At 41.7% G+C, this 27,580-nt stretch overlaps 2 protein-coding genes across 7 annotated transcripts in view; one reads left to right on the top strand and one right to left on the bottom strand.

Annotated features, from left to right (window-relative positions):
* Positions 1 to 27,580, bottom strand: part of lrba (LPS-responsive vesicle trafficking, beach and anchor containing) — a 294,320-nt gene that overhangs the window by 109,681 nt on the left and 157,059 nt on the right. For all 6 annotated transcript variants that reach the window (XM_084068296.1, XM_084068297.1, XM_084068299.1 and 3 more), the window contains exons 37-39: positions 16,933 to 17,057; positions 11,107 to 11,250; positions 7,506 to 7,642 (exon numbers count right to left, since the gene is read on the bottom strand). In XM_084068296.1, coding sequence (XP_083924422.1) covers positions 7,506 to 7,642; positions 11,107 to 11,250; positions 16,933 to 17,057 — 406 coding nt within the window. The remainder of the gene's footprint in view (positions 1 to 7,505; positions 7,643 to 11,106; positions 11,251 to 16,932; positions 17,058 to 27,580) is intronic.
* Positions 4,248 to 6,092, top strand: mab21l2 (mab-21-like 2). The gene has a single exon (XM_084068414.1). The coding sequence runs from the start codon at positions 4,633 to 4,635 to the stop codon at positions 5,710 to 5,712; it is 1,080 nt and encodes a 359-aa protein (XP_083924540.1). The 5' UTR covers positions 4,248 to 4,632; the 3' UTR covers positions 5,713 to 6,092.

The raw sequence follows: 27,580 nt of genomic DNA, 5'->3' as shown, positions 1-27,580 counted from the left end.
ACACACACACACACAGACCTCGAAGGTCAACAGGGAACATGGCTTATAAAATGTCTCCCTGTCTCTCCAACTCGACCGGCAGAACAGAAAGAGTTAACTCACTGCAGTTCCGTAAAAAAAATTGGTGGTGGTTTTTCGTATATCACTGTATACAGAACACTGTTGCTGAAGAATGCGTGATGGATGCACAGGTCAGAGTGTCCCCCTAATATGTCGAGAAAAGCCATTTCCACTGTCGCCATATATTTCATTAAGCTGCAGTTAGCATGTCCCCTAATAATATTTGGACACTTTCAGTCCGAGCGGCGTGCGTTAATCTCTCTGCAACTGCGAGCTCAACAATAAACACTGTCACACTGAAATCAAACACCCAAGCATTTTCCTCTTTTCCTCCTCTCTTCTTCCTCTCTTCTGCACCACATGCACTATTCACTCGGTCATTCTTTCTTATCTCTCACACTCACACTCACACACACACACACACTTCTGACACATCTCTCCACTACAAAGTAAAATCCTGAGTGTAAATTGATCCATTAGAGTATCTCTTTCTCTCCGTCTATTGCTGAGACTGTCTATCTCTACGTGAGGATGCCTATTTCCCTTCATCTGGCTCATGATGCAGGGGGAAGGAATGTCAAATCTCAACACTTTAGTGTTTCTTTTAAATCATCACAATAAATCAAGCTGGTTGCTAGGCCAGTCGTAGATTGTGTTGCAACAGAGGATCTCTCTGTTCTCCCGAGTGGCTCTGGAAAACGCATCCGAACAGACTCCGCAAACTCATTCATAAGCCTAAACGCAATCTGTTGATTATATTAACGTATGCAGCGAATCCACAAAGTGATATACTGTAATAGTGTTTCACCAAAGACTTTTTTTTTTAATTGTTGGGGCAATTAGGGTACAGGACACTGTCACTGTATACATCCTCAATTTCTTTTGCACTCTCAGGGTTAAATTAACACTGAGAATTTCACTGTACATGTGTTATTCATAACAAGATTATACTTATACTAACACAGATGTATTGATAGCTCTGCTAGGTGAGGTGGCCTATGATATAATACTTAAAATGATAGTAAGGTAGGTAACCAATACTACAGAGTATTTACCAATGGATTTATTTGATTAAAAATACTCCATTTGAGTCATGTTTACACTTTTGGAGTTTACACAGATTACTGTGTACTGCACTGTATAGTTTGGAGGTTTTCCCCTCTAAATGAACTATGCTTGTGATCCCAAGTAAAGTAGCAAAGTGATGCATAACCTCATGTATTTTAATTCATAACCTATGTGTAAAGTTTTTTTCTTTCGCTGTTGACTTACGAGCTCAACAGGCTCAGCCGTTGCTAAACTTCTGGACTCAAATGAATGTTAAATGATGTGAACCCAATCATGAGTTGCCCTCAGCACCAAGCAGTGGAAGCAGCTTCATCAAACCCAGGGAGGAATGCATCAAGACGACAATCAAGGGGATTTGCCATTTCAAAACAGGGATGAAATAATCCCTAATTCATTCTTGCCCTTGCTCATTATTGTGGCTTGTTTGGTTTCCATGCACAGCTGGATACGTTAAATTATTCATAAAATACATTAAAGAAAAGTAATCAGGAAAACATGTTGCTGAATCTATGTATTACTCTGTACTATTAGGCCTACATTAATCTATGCTGCAAAAGTTGAATCTTCTCTGTATTCTTCAATTCTTATTCATACAAAAAGTTATTGCTTAAATTGGTTCTTAACTTCTTATACACCCTTAAAAACATGTTTTTAATTCTCACTTTGTAATTAGCTGTAAACAGGTCATCTATATGCAGCCTGCTTGCAACTGCAAAGAAATGCAATAAACTAGGCTAGCCAACCATATTTAATTTTCTATGCATGTAAAACATGTCATTTTCAGATGAGCAAAAACTTCAAGAAAATCTGTCTGAAAACATGCTTGATAGATCTGATCATCCGTTTACGACACCATTTTGAGGTAACGGGACATTTTGAGGCCTACGGTCATGTCGATCATTAAGCTAAATTCGTCATCGTCACTAAAACTGCCATATATAGACAATGTTTTTCTTACTCCTCTAAATAACCAAGTTGTGATTTAAAACAATTATTAATGCTAATCAAAAAGCCTTGAGGGAATGAACCATCACCGAGCTCCAAGACGGAGGCTGTCTAATTTACTCCCTATAATCATTCCACTGAATGACCTCAGCGCCGTTAATTGAAGAAAAAGCATAGAGACCGTCGCCTAATAATGAATGATTTTTCTTTTTTCAAATTAAATAAATAAATGAAGAAAGAAAAAAGAGGAGGGGGACGTTTAAATGAGTATAATTCACCCACAAAATGACTTATTTTCTATCAATTACACACCCCATGAAGCCTCGAATTCATGGAATTTTAGATTTTTTCGCATTCCTAAGCCAATAATTTGATGACTGGCGGAAAGATGCTATAATGTCTCCGGGAGGAGACTCAAAGGTCTCTCCATTGAGTCCCCTATTGACTGATGACCCGGTCATCAAATTATTGGCTCAAAAACAAAAACAAATCTCCATGAATTCAAGGCTTCATGGGGTCGTGTGTAATTGATATAGAAAATAAGTCATTTTTTGGGGTGAACTACTCCTTTAAGTTGTTTGCGTTCAAACGCTTTCATTTATCGCTTTGCTTCAGAAACGCGCTGAATATGTCTCACACACACCTCCAAGTCCCTTCTCTCTCTGCTCGTGTCCTCCAGGAGCAAGTGATGGCTTCTTAAGTCATGTAACATGAAGTCTGGGGTGATAAGGGGACTGCAATTACAAGCTCGGAGAATCCCCCCCCCCCCTCCCTCGTTAAATTATTCTGGATGGGCAAGGTTCCCCGGCGATACAAAAAATAGATTAGCGCATGTGCGTTTCATGAAACGGCGAAGTGTCATCATTTCAGTTATTTCATTCACCATAAAGAAAAATCACACACACTGGAATTAAAAAAAGATGCTAAAAAAAAAACTTAATTAAGTAAAAATCTATTGAACAAAAACTATTGTTGATGACGGCAAACACAAACAATCGCATGACTTTAATATTGGTAGGCCTGTCTATACTTCAAGTATAGCTATTTGAGCCTGAACAGCAGGTGTAGCCTGCATGGTCTTTTCTCCCACATTTAAAAGATCACATATAGCCTACTACAGTAAATAAAATAGTTATGATAGCTACTCAATAGCAGAAAACATATCGTTGCAATTAAGATATTTAACTCAATATAAATCATTTATAAGAATCGTATCAGTAGGAGATAGGCAGGATAGCCTACAATCATCCCACTAGGCTGTATACAAACAATAATTTAATATGAATTTCTATACAGAGGTTGCAATTTTCTTTTCAAGCGTTAATTTAATTTACGTGCCCGGCTAATTCAATTGATGTATATGATAGCCTACTTCGTTATGTGTCCGTTAAGTAGCGAGTAGGCCTATATTTCAGATAGTTTATACAACAAAAATACTCTGATCGCACCCGAGCATACCAAAGACAAATACAGCATTTTATATGATAAACTACAAGTTAATCCACATTTTAATGAGTTTACCTTTTATAACAAGAAACATGAAGGAAATCCAATTACAATAGGCCTAATAATCATCACCCTTTGACAATTATAGAAATTACAAAAAACGACACTCCTCGTATATGAGGAAAACACTATGCTGCTACACGCATTGAATTATGTCTAAAGTTTATCACTCACAGTATATGCACCCATCATCTAAAAGCTCCACATGGTCCAACATTACACATGTATGTGACGCACTGGCAGCGAAAAGATTCAAACGCTTGTCTCTAAAACAAAATGGTATTACTTTCAACTTCACAAAGAACAAAGTAGCACCCTGTTACAGGGTGCTATTTTGTTCTGTGTGAAGTTGAAAGTAAACAGTGTCCCTTGTATCTCCTCTATGGAAATGTCCTGTACCTTAAAGGCTTCTCCTATCTGGACCTTGCCAGCAGCTCCGCTCTGCATGGAAAGCAAAAGTGCATCTCCGGGCGCAGGCAGGGATGCCAGCTGGCAGACCGCTCTGATTGGCCGAGCGCACTGACAGCTCCGCCGCTCATTGGCCGACGGCACTGACAGCTCCGACGTTGATTGCAGGACGCGAAGCCCGGCCCCCTCTCTCTCCTGCAAGGGAACCATTCATAAACTACACAGGTTGAGCTCCGTGCATCTACAGTGCAGACCGACGACAGAATAAACAACGCAGTTTTCCCCTTGCAGTGCAACTTGCTGCGGAGGAGAGATGACCGTTTTATCCTTTAAGGTGCATGTCTGCGTCCGGTAGCACGGTCATTTTCTTTTGTCCGCGGCGTCTAGTGGCCGATCTGGAAGTGCCAATGAGTTCAACTGATATTTAACAGCCTATTACGTTGCATCCCTATCCGTTTCCTCCTCCTGAAACACTGACGTCCATCCGCTGTTACAGCAACAGACAGAAAAAACAACTTTCATCATTTTTTATTTATTTTTTTTATTGCACGGGGCCAGCGTTCTAGCTCGGGCTTTTACCGGTAAGCATTGGATCCGTCAACCTACTGCGACTCTCCGGTGTACGGCCCGGACCTCTGCCCCAACATGATCGCGACCCAGGCGAAGCTGGTCTACCAGCTCAACAAATACTACAACGAGAGAAGCCAGACTCGCAAGGCGGCCCTCGCGAAGACCATCAGGGAGGTTTGTAAAGTGGTGTCGGACGTCCTGAAGGAGGTGGAGGTGCAGGAGCCGCGGTTTATCAGCTCCCTCAGCGAGATAGAGGCGCGCTACGAGGGGATGGAGGTCATCGCCCCCAACGAGTTCGAGGTCGTGCTCTACCTCAATCAGATGGGGGTGTTCAACTTCGTGGACGACGGGTCGCTGCCCGGCTGCGCGGTGCTGAAGCTGAGCGACGGCCGCAAGAGGAGCATGTCGCTGTGGGTCGAGTTCATCACCGCCTCGGGGTACCTATCCGCCAGGAAGATCCGCTCACGTTTTCAGACGCTGGTGGCGCAAGCCGTGGACAAATGCAGCTACCGGGACGTGGTTAAAATGGTAGCGGACACCAGCGAGGTCAAGCTACGGATCAGGGAGAGATACGTGGTCCAGATTACCCCCGCGTTCAAGTGCACGGGGATCTGGCCGAGAAGCGCGGCCCAGTGGCCCATGCCACACATCCCCTGGCCCGGCCCGAACCGGGTGGCAGAAGTCAAGGCCGAGGGCTTCAACCTCCTCTCAAAAGAGTGCTACTCTTTAACGGGGAAACAGAGCTCCGCCGAGAGCGACGCCTGGGTGCTGCAGTTCAGCGAGGCCGAGAACAGGCTGCTGATGGCGGGCTGCAGGAAGAAGTGTCTCTCCATTCTCAAAACCCTCCGCGACCGGCACCTCGAACTGCCCGGCCAGCCACTCCAGAGCTACCACATGAAGACCCTGCTGCTGTACGAGTGCGAGAAGCACCCGAGAGAGACCGACTGGGACGAGTCGTGTCTCGGGGACCGGCTCAACGGCATCCTGCTGCAGCTCATCTCCTGCTTGCAGTGTCGCAGATGTCCCCATTACTTTTTGCCAAATTTGGACTTGTTTCAGGGAAAGCCACACTCGGCCCTGGAAGCGGCTGCTAAGCAGACATGGAGACTAGCGAGAGAAATACTCACCAATGCTAAAAGTTTGGACAAATTATAAAACCAAAACTAACGACTGTTGACATTGTGCAGAGACATTTGGAATCGCGTTTCCAATAAAAAAGGGGGAAAACTGATTCTCCAAGCGATGTGAAAAAGAAATTAAGTAACAATAAGGAAGCAAGCAAACGACACCACAACAAATTATTTTACAATATGGAGCAATTGGGCCGTTGCCAGAGAAAAGTGAAGGTACATTTTCAAGCTAAATGTATTAACGTTTAATTGTCTTTGTTTTAAATGTTTTCACAAAGTGAAGAAATTCTTATTTAAATATATGCACAAAAAATCTTTAAGTGAAAGAATAAAAAAATGTAGCGTGCCAAGTTTAAAATAATTTCCATCATGTGATTTAAGCTGAAATGTTAATAAAACGTTGTAAATTACATTACAACTTGGCCTTGTGTCTTGACGTGTTTTGACAGGTGGGATGTCAGGCTAAACTGCTGTATTTCATTTTGTAAATGGCTTCTTTTTTTAGAACACCATTAAATTACTCAATTACAGACAACTTTATACCGAGTTCTCAGCGTGGGAAAATAAGGAAAGAGGAAAAAGTTACATATTTCACTCATATATTATTTTTGTGTTTATGCATTTATAATAATTAGGCCTACTTTCAAAAATAGAACATTTCTTTTGCGTTAGTTTATTATTAAGCTAGCCTAGGCTACAAAGTTTTTTGCAAGAATACAAAATAGGCCATGCAAGACAGAAGACACTGATGCTGACTTGACAATTACCTATATAGGCCCACAACAAAAAACTAATCCTCGACCTGATTAAGTCAATTGTTATGTTATAAAGCATTATACTAGCCACAGCCTACCTTACACAAATATATCTAATCATAATAATAATAAATGAATAATTTCATAGCGTGTTAAATTGCAAGACTACAGAGCTGAACACAAACGGACACACAACCACCTGTGGGGTCAATAACGTGGTGGCAGTAGCCTATAGCTGGTGCTAACGTCACGTGTCTTCATTTTAATTCAAGTACAATTAGCCTACTTTACCCCACACCATTTTATTTGAATCCAACCTGGTAGTGTTTTAATAGTCTACAGAATCGTGAACTTGGTTCAGTGAATCTCATATACGCACGCTAGAGACATGTTGAAGACAGTGTCAGTGTCATCATTGCTCAACAAGGCCTTGCACTCGCTGTTTCGGTTTACATTTCTTTGCTCGTGCAGGTAGATTAAATTATGATTTAATCACAGATCATCAAGTTAAATGTGATAAAGCCTTTCAAACAGAAAATAACATTTTAATAAACTTACAAATATATTCTTGTACAAATATCACTGATGGGGCAAAACTATTTTTACATGCGAAAAATATATAGCACACATGGGCTATAGGCTACTACCTACCATGCCTATATAGGGAAAATTACAGGAATATTTTGAACAACATAACCACAAATATATGGTAATAAAACACGAGGAATTATCATATTATCATGTATATTATCATATACATTACATAACGACATGCCTTGTTGAAAACAGAGTAACTTAATAGACTTTGCTCATAAAAAATGTAAAAGAACAATCTTGTCTTTTAGACTGTGTAATAGTTGGGTTATAGATACAGCCTGGTTAATGAGCCGTGCCTGGGGTTTTGGAAAGGCTAGAAAGTAACAATTTGAAGCGCTTTCCTCGTTCCCTCCAGTCCTTCCGCCTCGCTTCACCTCTATCTCTCTCACTCACTCACACACACACACACACACGCACGCACGCACGCACACACACGCACACACACACTCTCTCTCCTGTCTCTTACCTTGGGATCGATCGCCTTAAAGCCTGGCTCATCCTCGTCCACCTCGAAGTACACTTCCGAGGCGGTGATGGACAGGGTGCCTCTCACCACCACGGCCGGGCCGACCAGCTGAGCGCTGGTGCTCAGGTTTACTGGGCCTGGGAGACATGCACAAAACGCCAATAATAGCGACGGGTCAGAAATACAAGTGTTTTCGCTAGAGCACCGTCTATCTATAGCAGTGGTTCCCAAACATTTTAGCTCAAGACCAAAAGAGAAATCAGAAGTTTGCCCGGGACCCAAACTAGTGAAAATAGCAGATCTACAAGCTCACAACACACTTCCTAAACTTTTTTTTATTCATTTATGGAAATTATTAGATTTATTTATTCATTTTATTTATGAAATACTTTTTAAAAAATGTTGGAATTGTTTTTAATTGATGAAAAGTTGTGATTTGTTTTGTTAACTCTTTTGAAAGATTTTTTTTTTTTCTTTAATGGATGAAACGTGAAAAAGGAAATATTTACTCGCGACCCACAAATGAGTACCGACCCACCGTTTGGGAAACAGTGGTCTAATAGTCCCCCCTCTGCCTCATTCTCTCCATGAGGAAAACACACTGACCTTTACAATGAGCACCAGCGTGCAAAGGTAAACATATAAACTCAGCAAAGGCAAAGCGCGGATATTGTGCGAGGCTTTAGCTACTAAACAAAACGGCAAAAACAAATGCTGCTGCACGCCTTCACTCATATAAGCCAAGGTAACGTCGATACGTCAGCGAGAGGAACAGAAAATAAAGACAGCGTGAAAAAACAGTTTTTGTACATTTCTAAGCTAATATCATAGGCATAAATATAGGCCTAATGGCTTTGACAAGTAGACTGTATAAATTGTAACATTATACGCGCCAATTATAATATCCTTATTTCTATGGTGCCACGGTCGAAATATATATAAATACATAACAACATGGGGTTATGATCGTTCGAGACTATGCATAGCCATTTTGACTGTGCTTTTTCGGGTGGTTGGTGATTTAGCAAATATTAAAATTGTAAACCAGAATACACTGTCCAAATTATAGCCTATATATATATATATTTTTTTAATAAACAGAATCAGCCGTCAATCAGGATCCATTGATTGTGGGCTGGCGTGGACTGGGGGTGACGGGTCTGTTTAATTTCTCATCCATCTTAATTTATGCCAGTATGACAATGAGACTAGCGGCTCAGGGGAGCTCAGAGTGGAAGCTCTGCCCGGAGAAGCACATGTGAGCCCGGCATAGAGAGAGTTATAATATGGAGCCCGGCCATTGGACTTGCAGATGTGCGGAGCTGCGAAGAGACCCCAGTTTGATTTCCCTAAGCACCCTTGACGCACAGGCTACACAGACTGGGTGGAATAAACAGATATATGTTCATTTGTCCTGCCTCTGCTCCTCGTCGGTATTAACATGTTATCCCGGGGTGAAATAACAGGTTTTTTTTTCCCAGTCACTCAAAGTCATTCAATTACACCTGAACTAGACAGCTGGTTGAGAAGGGGGGGGACAAGACACTACCGGTAAACTCACCCCCACTCCTCTTGACAATATAGCCTAGACTTGATTTGAGAAACCATGTCACTTTATTAAGCAGGATTTGATGCCTAATCCCATTGTCACCCGATGGCGTTATTTTAATAGCTCTTCATAAGTCTATGTTTATGCAGCTTATAGTGTGGCGAGCGCGTTGTCACTGCGAATAAAAAAACGCGGATTATAGGGTGAAATCGGATTAGTATATGATATATAATTGGTTGTTCGAATAACGGTGTCACATTAACGGCTATGGGTGGGAGAGAACCAATTTTAGGCTAAAAATCAATTGATATTGGGTTAGTGGGCCACCATATGATTTGGCCTATATATGGCCCATGGTTTGCAGTCAATTAATCAATAGCCTATTTACTGCTCTTTGAATGCTTACTTGATCTATGGTAGGCTATATTCAAGATAATGTCCTATATAGCCTACTTCTTAATATAAACTAGGCAGTAATTCTGAGCGTTCTGAGAGAGTCATATCAAAGTCAATAAGCTACCCCCCTTCTCTCTCTCATTAACACAGTGTGAGGCATTGTGAGGTTGTAGATCAAATGTTTTGCACTCTTTATATTCTCTTATATTATTTGACAAATTGTCCAATGTTTGACCAGTTTTTATAATATAGTTTGTTGATTACTTTTGATGCTTAGTATTATTTTTTGGGTATTAAAAAGGTCTGAAAAGTCCTTAAATTGTCACTTCACTGTCATCTGAGGATCCCCCCCAAAATCATGTAGGGACCCCCCTGGGGGTCCCAACCCACAGGTTGAGAACTGAACACATATGCTTACAAACACACAACCGCCCTATCAGGTGGCACTGGCAGGGATGGACTAAACTTAATGATAAAGTCTTGTCAGAGCTAATGATTCCCTCTCATTATCTTAATGATAGAAACCTGTTCAAGCCTTCTCATGGAGATGCACAGTGGTGGGAAAAGTACAACATTTCTTTACTTGAGTAAAAGTATCAGTACTGCAATGTAGAAACACTGTTAACAAGTAAAAGTCTGGTAATCAAAATTTACTTGAGTAAAAGTACAAAAGTATTGGCATCAAAATATACTTTAAGTACCAAAAGTAAAAGTATTCATTATGCAGAATGTCCCGTTTCACAAGGCATCATATGTGTAAAATGTATAAAAAATCTTTTGAAAATAGCAGATCTACAAGCTCACAACGCCTCGCATCCAGTGGCGTACCCACCATAGAGGCAGGGCAGGCGGCCGCCTGCCCAACTAAATAGCCTCCCTAGAAAATAAAGTAAAAGACTGAAAAACAGGCAGTGAAAAAAATACAAAGACAATAGTGGCCGTCGGACCTCCTCGTCCATTCACGCGGCAGAGCGACGTCGCCTATAGTGATGCAAATGTTTTCCTTTATCTTCATGGGGTGCCAGGAGTGCCAGGTGTGGGGGTCTGGGCCATCACCTGTACTCACCTGGCATAAAAGGGGCTCTGAGAGCAGCTTGAGCCATTAAACTAGGCTGCAACATGAAGAGACCACCGCTGAATAATTGATTGATTGATTATACTTGCATATTGTTTTTATTAACGTTTTTCAGTTTTGTAGTCAGTGTAGTGTTGTTGTTAACTTGTTTCCCCCGAGATTTCCCCCCCGACATTTTCCCCGAGGGGGCAGGGGGGGGGGGTAGAGAAAAAAAATCTCGCCTGCCCTAAATGTAATTTCTGGGAACGCCACTGCTCGCATCGCGATGCTTTGTGAGCTTGTAGATCGTCTATTTTCAAATAGCCAACGTTTAAATAGGGCTGAAGTGCAATGTATGTAAGTAACTGAAGTTTTCAAATAATTGTAGTAAAAGTACAATATTTGCCTCTGAGATGTTGTGGGGTAGAAGTAAAAGTATTGAAAATTGGATATACTCCAGTACAGTAAAAGTATCTCAAAATTGTACTTCACAGTAAATACTTAAGTACATTGACTTAGTTACTTTCCACAGATGCAACAGAATCAGCGCGACTTAAGATGCTATGGTGGAGAAACTAGATACTAAATCGAGGAGCTGTTACCTGTTAAATTCTCCAACTCCTTTTCTTCCAGAGATGAGAGTGTGTCGTCGTCTCCATCCAACAACACTTCGCTGTCAGAGTTTTGATTCCCCAGAGCTTGGCCTCTGATAGATTGCTTGCCTTTGAGAATATCTTCTTCGGAAGCTGTAAGGGAAAATTGTCAAATTTTTACCCAAATAATAATTTGTATATGTAAAAAAGAAGAAGCTTATATTGAAATGGATAAATACAAATATTTAAACAGAAACACATTCCTATGAAAATAAATGACAGTAAAATGTTAAGCTGAAATCCAGTGTTAAGCCTACAGTAAACCCAAACCGTCTGAGCTACCGTAGGGTTGCACATGGGGGCCTATAAGCATATTTTAACATAAAGCCTGTTAACATTTTTCTAATCAAGCCTGCTAGTCAACCAAAATCTAAATTCCTGAACTAAGGAATCAAGAAAGATGGTACCACACAACACGTAAAATTTACCATGAATATCATGCCATTATAAACAGATATATCTCTTAAGATGTGAAAGTTTGTAGGCTATTAGGCAACTGACCGAAATTAACCTAATTATATTGGATTAAGTCTGGTACCATGCTTAATATCCCATATCCGCTCTTATAGCCTTTGTATTCTACTCTGTAGCTTTTATTGAATTGAGCAGAAATGCGATGACACTAATTTTCTGCAAATCATTATTATCAACATATTCCCTATCTGGCTTGCCTGAGTTCACCCCCATCGTCCAACAGTTGAGCAATATATTGCATTGTCTTCATTGCTTGCAAGTATTCTATCCACCACTTTTATTCTCAAAAGAAAACAAACTGCAGTAGCACTGCATTTGTACACCAGACATGGCAAGCTACACACATATGGGTGAAGTGAAACAACAGATACACCATGATACAAAAGACTGACACAAGGCAATTAAACGCTCATCTGAAACCCAATTTGCATCATTCCCCCTTTATATACATCAAAACAAATGGCGTTTTTATCCAAAGATCAGCCAGAAGTCATTTTAACTAAATGAGAGCTGCATGCTGCCCGCTTTGATTTCAAGTGAACATGACTTGAGGTTCCAAATGGATTATTTAAGAAAAATGGTAATCTGCAAACATTTACAGAGCCCTGCATCCCCCAGTGGTGCATGGGAAGGATCCACAGACAAAAGTATACAGTACGGAGTCAAAACTGGCAAGCCTTCTTTCTTTGTAAATATAGTTGGCAGTATGCTAGGTCCCTTTTTGCTGTGTGTGTGTGTGTGTGTGTGTGTGTGTGTGTGTGTGTGTGTGTGTGTGTGTGTGTGTGTGTGTGTGTGTGTGTGTGTGTGTGTGTGTGTGTGTGTGTGTGTGTGTGTGTGTGTCTGTGTGTGTGTGTCTGTGTGTGTGTGTGTGTGTGTGTGTGTGTGTGTGGCGGGCAAACATACGGGTATGAAAGACCGTGCATGAGTGTTTCCAAGCCAACATTGGAGGCAAAAGTAACATTTGTTATGCATCAAATCAGTGAATAAACAAGTGGTACAAAGGAAAATCCTTTCAGTGTTCACTTAACACAGAGTGTGTGAAAATGGTTACACTCTCAGAATTAAATTAACACTGAGGATTTGACTGTAGATAGAGTATTTTATTTTTTACTTCATTAGTTCCACCTGAGGTAGTGGTGGCAGAGAGATCATTTGCATTTCCTGCAAACACAGTGCCACATCATGTGGCTGAGGACTTCGCCACTGCCAGAAGAGAGTCGGCTTGAAAAATCTCTTGTCATGGAAAATATGCAGCTCACTGATATTCAGAATGGTCTTCCTGTAATTAAGCCTCCCTGGAGAATTCCTTAGTTAGCAGCGCTGAAATTACTACCAGCTCCCCTAATATGTACCACATGCCATTGTATTCGCACTGAGCAAGTGGACAGGGGGACTTGTCAGATGAGCGCGCTTAAAAACAGACGTGTATGTGAACTTCTGTACATTCCTTTGTAAACACGCTCGGTGACTCTCGGCCCCAGAACTCGAATGTTGTCAACATAAGGGTGTTCTTGGTTGTATCACAAGAGCAAAAAACACTGCTACTATTACCATAAGACCAATTTGTTAATCGCTTCTCAGAGCGATACGCACTGGTATTAACTTGAACTAAGTAACACACAATCCATACATTGCTGATAGGAGAGTTAACAACTGCAGCAGATAAAGACTATTACAATGAATTGGCAAGCTACACACTATTGTGGCTATATTCTGCCAATGTAGGGTTTTATTTCAAGAAACTATTTCAAATCAAACAGTAATAACTTGTGCTATTTGCTCAATATTTATAAAGCACTGATACTTCCTCTCAATTGTAATAACTTTTATGTGCAATGAGACGTCCTGTCTTAAGACCATCATTATAATATGGAGTTTTATTTTCATGCTAACATAGTGTGTGTGTGTGTGTGTGTGTGTGTGTGTGTGTAAACAGTATAGGATATTTTTGGTGAGGACATACACAATGTAGATCATGCATAATGTTAATCAAGGACAATACTTCATATTATTTAACTATTTTTACATTGCCCCGTTTACGTCCCCCATATTATGGGAGATATAAGAACTGACAAAGTGACTCCACAGATTTCCAACAGAGGTTTAGCAATGTGCATACAAACTGCAGATTGTGTCATGATTAATACTCTCCATTTCTAAAAGTACGTAAAATATAAAAATAATTTCTTTACTATTATGACATCCATTGTGTGTGTGTGCGTGCGTGTGCGTGTGCGTGCGTGCGTGCGTGTGTGTGTGTGCGTGCGTGCGTGCGCGGACACATTGCAGTGGCAATGATAGTCATTGAGAGCTAATTCCCAAGAAGTTAGGTTTTGGCTTTTAAAATACAATGTTTCAGCAGTTTAATTTGTATCTATATAAAATAAACAATTTTCAATTCCAGTATGGACTAAAATCATGTTAATTAATCTCATAGGTCTGCAAAAGTATTATTATAAATAATAATAATATACAGTATGCATACGCACTTCAAATGAATGCACCACTATCATACAGTATAAACTCAGGAGCTGGATTACGAAATACCAATAATGAACAATCTCTACAGTGAACAGGTATGCCACGTTAAAGAAAATATCCAGCCGACTTTACCCATATCACTCAACACACGAGGGGCACAGAATGTGCACAAATCCCAGGCAGGTTACACTTTTCAGGAAACCATTTCCTTACCGAGACGTGCAAACCGCCTGCCTTATACAACTGGAGGCATGCATGGGACTAGCAATTAAATTGTCAGAATTAACTAATTTGTTTTTAACAAGAGCATAGCCAGGAGTGTGGTCATGAGGTGAGTATTGATCACCGGCACCCAAGACATTAGTCTTCACGTATTTACTCTGCCACCTCTGGTGCACGGACCCAAGGCTGCACCAAATCAATCCCCAGGAAAGATGGCTCGTTCTGGCCATAAATACCTAACCAGGCTGCTTCCCTAGATTCCACGAATCTCCAATCAAAGTTAGTTTTGGTTGACTATGTGTGATCACACATAGTACAATTGCACTGCAGAAATGCATGTTCTTCCCTCATGTTTTTACAAAAAAGGAAATGGTATTTAAAGCGAATGTTACTGGTTGAAAATAAAAAACAATTCTGGTGCAAAAAAAAGTCCTGCTATTTTCATGATAGCTGTGATCAGAAAAGCGCTGCTACAAGTAGCCTGGAATCAGACTAAATTCAGACTTGATCATACACTAAATATTTTCTTAGGGAGTGAGACCCGCGGAGTCTCCCCTCTCTGTCTGATGAAAATAATTACAGCCAGATATGACCTTTGTACTCCGTTTGAAAAACTCAGGGCTCTGCATTCTCGTCTGGAGCTGCACTTCCGCAACAAATGTCGGGTCGACGAAAACAAGACGAAAGGTTACATCAGAAAATGGCCGCCGTCAAGTTTCAACGTCAAAGAGTTATTTTAATGATATTTCCCCACCCCCCCTTGTAATTCAGCCAGAGTGATATATACTCTCTCTGGAGGTAGCATTCCCTTGCTGCAACTGGCTGATGGCTATTTTTAAACAGACATGACTTTCAAAGCTTCCAATGTTGCTTGTGGGGGTTTGTTCTTCCCCCAAAGTGATGAATATACAGCATGCGGCATGTAAACTGAAATACTTAGCAACAGAATGGAATAATAGTGATAATATCCAATGGTCAGTGCAGATGATCATGAATACCACACAATTCCTTGTATTGCAACAAATGGGAACAAGACAAGTATACACATACACCACAACAAGGACTTTCAACTGAAATACAAATAAAGGGAAATGAATGAAATCCAAAAAGTCAGAATCATAAAGCAAATGAACAGTGCCCAGAGGGTCGCACACAATCTCTCTCCGTCTCTCTCTCTTTCCCCAGCTGCCTTCACATTACAGCCATTTACTCTAGCCTAGTGAGTCTCCAAGGATTTTGGGGATTCCCAACACTTATTGCTTTTAGATCACATCCTTATTGACTGCTGTCACACTGGCCGTTTGTCTTTTGGACAAATATCACGTTTAGTGGGACTTTAGCCAGGTGACATATTGGAGGCAATTTTGGTCCAGAATCAGGCCTCTCTATTTGGGGTGGGGGGTGGGGTAATGGGTTAAACTGGTAAACTTAGGCTCCACTATATGGCTCTGATTATAAACCCTGGTGTGGGCTGTAATGGCAGGATACAATCTGAACAGAAATACGGGTTTAGAGGTATTCCTCTGGAAGAGAAATGTGACTCCTATTGTTAAGGTGTGGAGCATGTGTCATTTGGACATGGTGGCCAAAGTGACCACTGGGAATGTTACACTGTTCCTGGATGTAGTTTATTGAAAATCTGCACTGGTTATCATGGACAAGTGCTGAGAAACAATGATGCCAGGAGAAGGATTGATTGGGTCTTATTTCAGTTGCTGAGGGAAAAGGTAATCAGTGTTATTGGTTTTAACGACATTTGTATATCCAGCGGTATTGATGGCATTGTTTTAAACAGCGCTCGATTCAGCCTCTTCTCTGAGCATCTACTGACACAATGTGATTGTTCAACAGCAGTACCCTGTAGATTCTGGTCTGTTATATGACATTTAACCTGTAACACAACTATGAGTCATTGAGACATTACCATAGAAAGATGCTTAGTCCATCCTGACTGACTTTGATCAAGACATGATTTAAACTCTTATTTGAAAGAAAAAAGAAAAAAAAAAACACATGACTGCTTAATCAGATGGAAAAGGGTAGGGGGTGGGGGGGGATTGATGGAGGGTGGGATTACTTACCAGACATCACAGCCACTGTAATGCAACAATGAAAAGGAAAAAAATAAAGAAAATAAAAATAAAATCTTATGAAATTCTTTTTATGACTTACCTATATAAAAATATATTCTATGAATAAAACATGTTTAATGTATGGATTTAGATACATTCTAAAGTGTGTGTGTGTGTGTGTGTGTGTGTGTGTGTGTGTGTGTGTGTGTGTGTGTGTGTGTGTGTCTGTGTGTGTGCATGATAAGTACGTACGAGCGTGCGTGTGTGTGTGTGTGTGTGGAAGAGACTCCTCTGTGGTGCCACTTCACATAATGAGAAGATGAGGTAGGAAATTACCTGTGTAAAATTCAAATGAGGGCGCTTCTTTTTTACTGAGTGTTGCGGCACAATAAATCTTTTATTACACAAGTAGAGCTAATTTTTATTGCCTTGTCCCTGACATTACGAGCAAGCCAGGCAGTACCTGAACGGGTGGAGGGACTGAGGGCGTGGGTGGTGTGAGTGTTGGAGGGGCCGGAGTACTGACCATGTTCGGCCGCAGCCTTGAGTGTCGACCCGGAGTGGCTGGATCCAAAGGGGTTCCTGACAAAGCGCCGCCGCCGCCTCAAATCGTCCTCCCAGTAGTCCAGGCGCCAGAACTCTCTCGGCCGGCTGCAGCGAGACAGAGGTAGCACATGTGTTAGTAATTACCAGGCCGGCATGGCGAGTAGCAGCCCAGCACTAGCGTTTGGCCCGAGCCAGCATACATAAAGCCAGCATTGTTTTTGCTCTGTGCTTGTGTGTGTGTGTGTGTGTGTGTGTGTGTGTGTGTGTGTGTGTGTGTGTGTGTGTGTGTGTGTGTGTGTGTGTGTGTGTGAGTGTTTCTCTCTCAGAAAGCCTCTTTTTAAAATCACATGCCTGTATGTAAGCTCAAGACCCCTGCAATCATCGCATCTCTCCGTCCTTCACCTTCTCATCTCCCTCTCTCTCTCTCTCTCTCTCTTTATTTCACTCTCTGGGAAGGTGAACTGAGCTAGGTACATCACAGTGGAAATGAAGGGGCCCTGACAGAGTGATCATTTTCCACACACTCTAGTGGCACGTGCTCCCATTCCAACCTCATTTCAGGCCCAGCAGGGCAGCTCTTGTCAGGTCCCTGCCTCAGCCGGGCCCAATGAGGAGACGAAGGCCATTACAAACACACAGACCAGGGAGGGGAGGAGGTGGGTGGATACATTTACCAATATTAATCAATGTCCTCCGGCCACCATTTTTCTTCCCAATTTACACCTCCCTTTTCCAGGGCCTGGTTAGTAAATCATCCTGACTGGCTCTCAAGGTAAAGAAAGTGTTAAGTTTTTAATGAACACTCACCACCACACTGTACATTGTGCATGTACAGTACCTGTCAGCCGCAGTTAAATATATTTTATTTATTCATATATTTCTTTTTCTTTTGGGGGGGGGGGGGGCGGTTAATTAAAAAACAATCTCAACTATTTATTAGCTGAGCCCAGGAGGCAGAACACAGCATAAGAAATCCATTGTTATTTTGGTTTTCAATCAATTTAGCCAGGGTTTTCTTCTCTCTCTCTCTTTTCACAACTTCAAAAGCTTGTTTAATCTGGAGAACTCAGCAGAGCTGCTCATTTGTCAGCCCTAATCACAGGAAATGAGTTGTATGAAACATTATGAAAATCTAGTTTTCTCAAAGTGAAAACACAGAACTCATGTGTTCATGATTTACCACTCAGGTGGGGGGTGACAACGCGCACTTGTTCCGACCGTGCAATTCACCGACAGTACACAGTAAAATCTGGATTGTTCATCTAACCACTTTCAATTTGGTGACCCTATTTTGGGGCACGTCATTATAAAATAGAACTAAGTATAAACAAGGGCTTAAGTGGTTAACTGTATTTGACTGTGTCACATATTCTCATTGTACTCAACTACTGGCCCTTTTCATGGCAAACGTGTCGCCTCGCGAAGACGTGCGGAGAGTGTTCTTTGGTTTACGTTGAGGTTGGTTTTAGGCTGGTGTTGACCGCTAAATAGTTTTAGCAGCGGTCCCAGGGCCCTCTGCTAGTGCTGATTTACCGTGGTTTGGTGAAATATACCTCTTTAAGTCTATTGTGCTCTGTCAAAGTGAGAAGAAGTTTTATTGTACAACAGGGCCCCGTCACCCAAGAAATATAAATCACAGTAACAGCCACCCAGGCCCCCACTGGATTCACACCGGGTATATGTCGAGATATTCCACAGGCTCACAGTCTAAAAGTACGTTAATCCATGAAAAGAAGAGAGCAGCCAAAATACCACGCGAGCCAGGAGAGAAGTGTTTCAGGAGAGAATCGTTTCAGGAGAGAATTGTTTCAACAACAAAGGATTTTTTTTTTTTTTTACCGAAAGCAGAAAAGTTAGACAGCAGAATATGTTTTTATCTTCTATGCTTAAAACTGTGGAATTGGATAGAAAAACAACAACCCTTGTTTGGTTTAAGACACAGTTTACAGTTCTAGTGAGCAGAGAGTACATACAGTAGTAGTATTATGTGATCTGAGAGCTGTGCCTCTAGTAGGTACGGTCTGGTTGTGGGGGTGTTGGGGGTACACCCACAAATCTTCAGTCCCGCACCAGTGATCACACCGGGGGCCTTTAAAAGGGGAAGGGGCTTTACACAAGAAAATAAATACAATTTCAAAGTAGGAGCTTTAAGACCTATATGGCCTTGGCTAATGAAAACTATTAATTACTTGATTTATCTTTTAAGAAGAGCTGGATGAAGTGAAGGGTGCCGCTACTGTATACTGCTGCGCGGTTATACAGGCGTGGATGACAAGGCATTCAATGGTTTAGCACATTGATGACAAATAAAATCAACTTCCTCAATGTACTACACAGTAAAATCTGTGGTGTTAGTTTAACCCATTAAGACCTGAGACCGATTCTACAAATGTCTTCTAAATCCTAACAGTTTTATGAAACACTTATGTTGCTATAATATCAGTAGCTCTCAAATCCTTTCATGTCAAGGACCCCCAAAATTATATGTATTTGACCATGGACCCCCATCTCAAAATATTTAGTTCCAGGGACCCCCAGAAGCAAAGATTTGAGTTACAAATGTTTGTTTAAAAAAATATGTATTCAAAGATTTGCATAAAGTTGCATGATTTTTCTAAAATATCAAATCGACAAGCTCATAGCGTGGCACTCGCTATGAGCTTGTATATCTGCTATTTTTGAATAGCCAAAGTATAAAATAATGGTTAAAGTGGTTAAAATCTAAAATGACAGATGCTTTCCTGGTCTTAATGGGTTAACTCTTAGGGTGTAAAAAGTTTCCAGTAAAGGCATATAGATTTGGAACACTGTACTGTGTACTACTGTATGTCTAAGGGAGAGTAGTATGTGTGTGAATACGTGTGTGTGTGTGTGTGTGTGTGTGTGTGTGTGTGTGTGTGTGTGTGTGTGTGTGTGTGTGTGTGTGTGTGTGTGTGTGTGTGTGTGTGTGAGAGAGACAGAGAGAGAGAGAGAGGGAGGGAGGGAATATAGTCCATGTTGGCAAGACATGTGGCCCGCGGGCCTGTGCAGCACCAGATTTCTCCCCAGCCACAAAGAGCTGCTCGGTGTTTGCATGCGATAGTCTCTGTACGCAAATGGCCACTTCATCATTCTGACTCCTGTGGCATTCATCTACAAAAAATAATTATCAAGGTTGCGCGTGGCACGCAGCTCCCAATCAGGACCTGCTCAACCCTCATTCTGTGTGTGTGTGTGTGTGTGTGTGTGTGTGTGTGTGTGTGTGTGTGTGTGTGTGTGTGTGTGTGTGTGTGTGTGTGTGCACTTGTGGTGAAGGAGGTCGTGTTATGGCGGAGTATACAATCCATACAATAGCCACTAATCCATCAGCCGGGGCGGACGGCCATTGGATGGAGTAATTAGTCGCAGCATTATGGGGGGACGGGGGTACTTTCACACCAGTCATATTCATCCTGCACACACCAGACAACAATGGACATCCTAATGACAGGGGAGCTGGATGGGGTGGGATGGGACTGTGGAGGATGCCTCATCATCAGCACCGCGCACACACACACACACACACACACGCGCGCGCGCGCTGCAGCAGTGCTGGCATATAAAGAAGAGATATACAAAGCTATGTGGCAACCACACCGCACGCCGAGTGTGTTTTCACAAAGATGATCAATTATTCAGAGCTCATTCATCCTTCCAATGGAGAGGAGTGTGTGTGTGTGTGTGTGTGTGTGTGTGTGTGTGTGTGTGTGTGTGTGTGTGTGTGTGTGTGTGTGTGTGTGTGTGTGTGTGTGTGTGTGTGTGTGTGTGTGTGTGTGTGTGTGTGTGTGTGTGTGTGTGTGTGTGTGTGTGCGTGTGTGTGTGCGCGCGTAGTCAAGCGCCATTCTTCAAGATAACAATTAAAAAGATTTCAAAAGGTTTCATGGCGTTGTGCAGTGGCTCACCCAAACCCACTGGTGCAATTGTCTCCGCCAGGCCGTAAGGCATGGCGAGAGAGTATGTTTTACCCTCCGTCCGTGTGTCCGTCCGTGTGTCCGTCCGTGTGTCCGTCCGTGTGTTACCACCAAATCTCCGGCACCGTTGGCCCGGTCGCTGCGAAACTGTGCACACACACTCCCTGGATGCCAATTCAGAACCTCTGCCTCAAATTTTTCACATGGGCCTGTTATAGCGCCACCAGAAGGCCGATTTGTGCAAAACCCATTTTTTTCACATTATTCCTACAGTTTTTAACCAAACGTCATGCAAATCGGTACACAGTATCTCTATAGTCATGTGATCAACCCTGATCTGTCCGATTTCCCATATTCCATCCTTATTGGTTAAGGTTGCCATCCAAAGTTTGCAGGATTGGTCCGTTTTGAACAAACTGCCTCAAACCATGAACACAGCGTGCGATTTCCGTGAAATTTCACACGCACATTCCCACCAGGCCGAGGAAGAAATGCCACCCTTTTCACATTGGCCTGTTATAGCGCCACCAGCAGGTCTAATTTAGCAAAACACATTTTTGGAACAAAATGCTTCAAATCATGAATGCAGTGTCCGATTGCCGTGAACGACCTAAGAATAAATGGCACCCTTTTCACATTGGCCTATTATAGCGCCACCAGGAGGCCACAATAACGTATCTGACCTGGCGGAGACCTGTGCTCCGAGGAGCACTTTATCTAGTTAGTCATTAGTTTGGTCCTAAACAATATGCCAGCATGAGACAGCCTTCACATAGGAAGAGTGTTTGGTCATCATGCGGAAGGAGTCAAAGACAGATGGACAGGGTCGTATAAGATGTTGTTTTAGTTGTGAATAATACATGTAGTATATAGGTACCTAGGTATATACCTGGTATAGGTACAATTTTTCGCGTGTGTGCGTGAGCGTGCGTGCACTGCGTAAGCATGCATGTTAGGATAACGTTTTTTGTATGCATCTTCTGGATGCTCTTCAGACCTTTAGAGCTGTAAATCTGAAGAAGTTTACCAACAGAGATGAATGGGGGAGCTCGACTTTCTCTTTTTTATGTGTCCCAGATGACGCTTCTCCTTAATTGTACAAACAAACAAAACGGATACCCTCTTACTTAATAAACTCAATCTGTACTGTAGCAACAACTGCCTGTGAACGGGGGGTGGGGTGCTTTACTGGTAGTGGGCCTCTTGAAAACCTCTATTGCGACCACTAAATTAGTCAGTTCAGATCAAAACAGTGCAGTGAGTCCAAGTGGATTTGGCATGTCTGGGTGACATGTTAAACAAATGGTTTAATTGTATCACGCGTTGGCTTGAGCGATGGCTGCTGGCGTGGGATTAATGACAACGGTGTTCAGGAGGAGATGAGGAGCAGCTAACAGCAGCCCGACTCACTGCCGTGACCTGTGTGTGCAAAACACGCAGCATAAATACACCACTAATCGTAACTGTTTCAGAGTGAAAAAAGCTTGTCTGTATTACTGTAAGAGCATATTACAGTAATGTGTACATTTTATAATGATGAGGATTGGGATTATACACATACAGTACTGTCCATTTATAGAATGTTTATTTATAATAAACAACTTGACTTGTCACATTACTTGGCTGGCAATTAGCTTTAGACGCGGCCCTATGAAATAAACATCAACAATGGCAGAATTGGGGTGAGAACAAGGAAGGTAAACCTAAGATTCCAGGCTATACTCCACTTTCATCAATAGTACATCATAAGGTCTCATTTGTGGTAGAAGAGAAGAATGCTGGAGCAACACGGACAGTTTAGGCCTTTTATTTAATACGGTGCAGGTAACAAGTAGACTGACGTTTCGGTCTTTCGACCTTCCTCAGAGTCAGTCAGAGTCATTATACAGCACTTCATGACTCTGAGGAAGGTCCAAAGACCGAAACGTCAGTCTACTTGTTACCTGCACCGTATTAAATAGAAGGCCTAAACTGTCCGTGTTGCTCCAGCGTTCTTCTCTTCTGCTATTAGTATCCCTACACTTGTGACGCACCGGACTGGCCGTTTAAGGCTGAGGCGCAACGGTAGAATCCCTTTGGTCTCATTTGTGGTATTTGGTCATTTGAGAGATCTGTGTACTGTAAATAACATCACTATATGACAGCAAACCACTGAAATCCCATTACCTGAACATAACAAGTGGTTTTAAGCACTTTGTAAATAAAAACATGTCAACTATATTGATTATCATCCAAGAGATAATGTACACATTAAATATATTATTTATTACAATATATTCAAAAAGAGAAATATGTATATATACTAAAAAGTTGTATGTTAGCCAGTGAAAAATATACGACATTACTCCACTACAAAACAAACACCTAAAGCCAGACGAGAACAAAGTCGCATTAACCTCCATTCATCACGGTAACAAGGAAAAGTGTGGCGGTGGGGCGGGGGGTGGGGTGTTTTAGCACTCACATACAAGGGCCAATATGTTTTATCACGCGACAGGACCTCATCACACGGCCAGTTAAAACATGTTAATAGATTCTCTCGGACGAGGCCCTGAAACTTTGATAGCACTCCGCTTTCAATGGCACGATTGTTCTTTTTCTGACAAGGACAAATGATTACCATCCATCAAGATCCAAGGGGACGCTGTGTCCGCGTGATGCGGATGCATCTCACAGCCTCCTTTTAAGACTCTTGAAGGCTTATTTTCAGATCAGTTTTTTTTTTAATTTTCATGTCCCACAACAATTTGGAAGACTATGAAATATTATGAAAAAGGATTAATATTACTGTGTTTATAATCTCTTTAGAGAAAAGGAAAATATTTTGAAGCTGGTATAGTTGGAAGGTTTATAAGGAAATGGTAGCGGGAAATATTACACTTTGCTGGGGGTTCATTTTCAAAAGGTTTGAGATTATGCAAATTATACAATTTGACCTTTATCATAGTGAGCAGGACATGCTTTCATACATCACTTGGAGGGACACTTGGCGTGGACAAACAGTCATTTATAACCTCTCAGTTGGATTAATTCGGGTACAGTCGGCTGCGATTGCATATGCAAAAACATTTCTCCCTTTGCTTTTTTTTTTCATTAAGGCCAGCCCCCCCCCATACACACATACACACACCCACGAATAGAGGAAGCCCTCAAATTGCTCAAACATTGCCATGATCCCAGAGATCATTTTGCTTTGATTTGCATAAACCATGTGTTTAGGAGGAAAGCGGGAGAGAGAGCAGGGACAGATTGAGGATTTGTCATGTTGAGGACCCCGCTGGTTTGAGAGCCGGCTCTTTGTCAAACAGCAGTGGCAGTGATCGCCTCCCTGGCACCTTCAGGACTCAAATTAAAATGGAAACTGGATCGAGTGCCTTATACCGCTGAAATCGTTTGGCGTGATTAAGTCCCGCCAAAGTGACGTTCTATGAGCGCGCTAATGCCTCTTCCTCTCTGGTCAAATGACGTGTGCAGGAACTACATGTATATATGTTAATTCGCCGCAGCCCGTGTTGTTTATGAGTCTTAGTCAAGGTAATGGTAGGGTCATGGAGCAGGCAAATGTTTCCATCTTGTGTCCTTAAATGACTTCCCTCGTGTAATTTTTTGCCCATCTTTTTTTATTAATGATGGGATCAAGGCATTTAATTTGTCTATTTTTAATCTGCATGTAGATATCAAATGATGACAAACGATCCTTTCTGGATCAGGTCTGTGATGAAAAAGAAACATTGAAAATGTGCCATATGCAAAAACCTGTATATATCATATGACGATTTTCTATATATGATCCTAGATATCAGCAATAGGTGGAAAACGCATTTTCTAACACTATCGGAGGAAATACATTCCACAAAAGCTACAGTACAGCTGTGTAATGTACACAATTCATGCATGTCCAATAACCGGAGCTTGCCTGGTAGGCATTCAAGCTCCCCACGGCCTCGCCATCTCTTTTATAGCGTTTTATACTCATCACACACAACAAAACTCATACTTTCAACCCCCAAGATGACACACAAGCACCTACACAGCACTCCTCCCAATTAACTCCAATTTCTCAGAACACGTATCAAAATGAACGCTCAAAGGGGAAGCTGCAGTGATACCGTGTTCCTCCAAAAGTACTGGCTTGTGGGGATCAAATTGCTCCCGGAGGCGGGTGGGGGTGGGGGGGTATGAGGTGAAAGGCTTCAGACTCTTCCAATGGCAGCAGGGAACCCAGATGAAGAAATGCAAATGGCGGGTCTAATTACCACCAGCTTAGCCGTGTGCAGCTCCCAATTAGCAGCAATTAAACTCGGTGTAAAATTCACCAACAAAGGGGCCCTGGGAAATTACACGCCAATTATACTCAGCTTCCATAAGAGGCTAAAGGAAAAGCATTGTGGTAGGTGAGGTGGTAAATATTGACCATGTAAACTGAATAGGTGTGCAATAATACCAAATAAAACCTAAACCATAATAAAAAATGTAAAGTAAACCATTTCCACTCAGAATCAATTCATAATGTTTAAGAATGTATACTAAATTTCAGGCCAATTATTGAGTATCAGTACAAAATGTTATTCAAATGGTTGGAAAGCTAAGAATCCACACTTCCGGGGTGCATGGAAAATGGACAGTCAGATTTTTCATCGGACTGATATCAGTTGGTCACAAATAATAAAATAAATCAATCAATGTTTGCCTAATGAAACTGCCCTGTATGTACCAAATGCATAACACATAGTATATAGAAGTGCTTACAGCTTTGAAATGGTGTCATCTGTATTTCTGATGAACAGTCACATTTTTCCAGTGATTTTGACAACATGCATTTAAGGCCATCTATCACTGGTACCGGTTAATAATGAGGGCATCTGCAGGAATCGGGGGTTGCATAATTCTGCCATTACTGTCCCTATTCTAATAATCCTCTGACCTCTACCTTTCAGACCTGATCTTGAATAGCTTGACAAATCTAAAGTAGTACGGCAAGCTCTCTCAACGAGAACCCCCCAAAAAGAAACCCATGGGGCAGTGAGGATCAAGGTCAGGTGAGATTAAGAAGTCTGAAAGTTCACATTTATTACACACTAGTCTGAAACCATCGATAACCTGTCAGAAAAACATATGAGGAGCCTGTCCAGGTAAATAAACAAGAAGTTGAAGTTGATTTCCTCTGAAAGGACAGCTTTTCAAACATATATTGTGAAACTATTTATGAAGGAAATTCTGATGTGTAGCTCATGATTTAAGAAACTAGTCAAAATGGCAAACAAGCTCCATAAACTGCTCAATTCAGAGAACCTAAAAGGTAAAGTATGTGCAAAGTCAATTAGGTTTAATTAATCAATTACAGTCAGGCATTTTCCATGCTATGTTTTAACATTTCCAAATGGTTCCATTAAACAACAAAACAACTCATCCTTCCTCACTTCCTCATCCGACATTTAAGTGTACTGTTGTGTGTGTTGCTTGTGTGTTAGTGTACTGGTGTGTGTGTGTGTGTGTGTGTGTTGCTTGTGTGTTAGTGTACTCTTGTGTGTGTTGTGAGTGAATGCGTGTGTTAGTGTACTCTTGTGTGTGTGTGTGTGTGTGTGTGTGTGTGTGTGTGTGTGTGTGTGTGTGTGTGTGTGTGTGTGTGTGTGTGTGTGTGTGTGTGAGAGAGAGAGAGAGAGAGAGATGCACTCGGGCCAGAAGGGCTGACAAGCTCATCTAGCAAGGCTGTCTGCTATTCATGAGCCCCTCCTCCCCTCTCTCAATCATACAGTTCTGCCCATTATACAGCACTTATGGCACAATGTGTGTGTGCGAGTGTGTGTGTGCGAGTGTGCGTGTGCGTGTGTGTGTGTATCGTCATGTAAAGTGCAGTATTTCACCAAAACAAGGTGTTGTATGTATGAGAATGTATTAAGTTTAACCGGAAATACCTGCATAACTAGATCACTTAATCACTTCACTTCTTTAACAATCATCTATTTTTCTTCCGTTTCCATTGCTGTCAGGTAATATGTATTTTTTTCAACAACAAAAAAGAAAGAAAAAGAAGTCTGCCCGAGGACATTCTTATCAGCCGTATCCAAGGTTCGATACGAGGGCAATGACGCATGCCAGTAGATCATTTGTTTATCACATACCCATAGCCTTAGTTGTTCAGAAAGACAATGACAAAATAGCATTCAATCAAGATTTTAAGTTGATAGATTAACATTACTGTCAATGAGGAACGGCGCGCCTCGCCTCTGGATGCCTGGAGCCATTCTCTGAACTGTCAAATGTACAGTAGCTGTTTTCAGAATTACTTAATTCAACCAAACCATCTGCAGAAACTATGTTTGGCTTCCAAGGTTTGTCCTTGTTTGACATAGTAAGTTACTTATAGCTTGCAATGGCAGATCAGCACAAGGTGGAACTTTGGTTAACTCTAGGTAAGACACAGCAGCTGGCCAATCAGTTGTGTTTTTTTTACCAGCTTGCTCGAAGAGTGGCTGGTCTATGTTTAGACGTAGATTTCTCATCACTTTCTCGTCACTTTTTCCTCATTGGCTGACCTTGCTAAAGGACCAGCCAATGAGGGCAACGATGTCCTCTCAGAACATGGCATTAAAAGACCTACGGAGCACGATGCGATGCATATCATAATGGTAACTCGATTCTACCAAGCCTCGCCCTGCCTGAGCGAGAGAAGTGAACAATATTATAACAGAATAGTGG

This window comes from Gymnoscopelus microlampas, assembly GCF_963454915.1.
Source record: "Gymnoscopelus microlampas genome assembly, chromosome: 2".
Taxonomy (NCBI): Eukaryota; Metazoa; Chordata; class Actinopteri; order Myctophiformes; family Myctophidae; genus Gymnoscopelus; species Gymnoscopelus microlampas.
Note: the sequence above shows the minus strand (reverse complement) of the source record. Positions and strands in the feature narration are given on the sequence as shown.

Coding starts and splice junctions, on each gene's coding strand:
- mab21l2 (XM_084068414.1), top strand. CDS start 4,633: ATGATCGCGACCCAGGCGAAGCTGGTCTACCAGCTCAACAAATACTAC.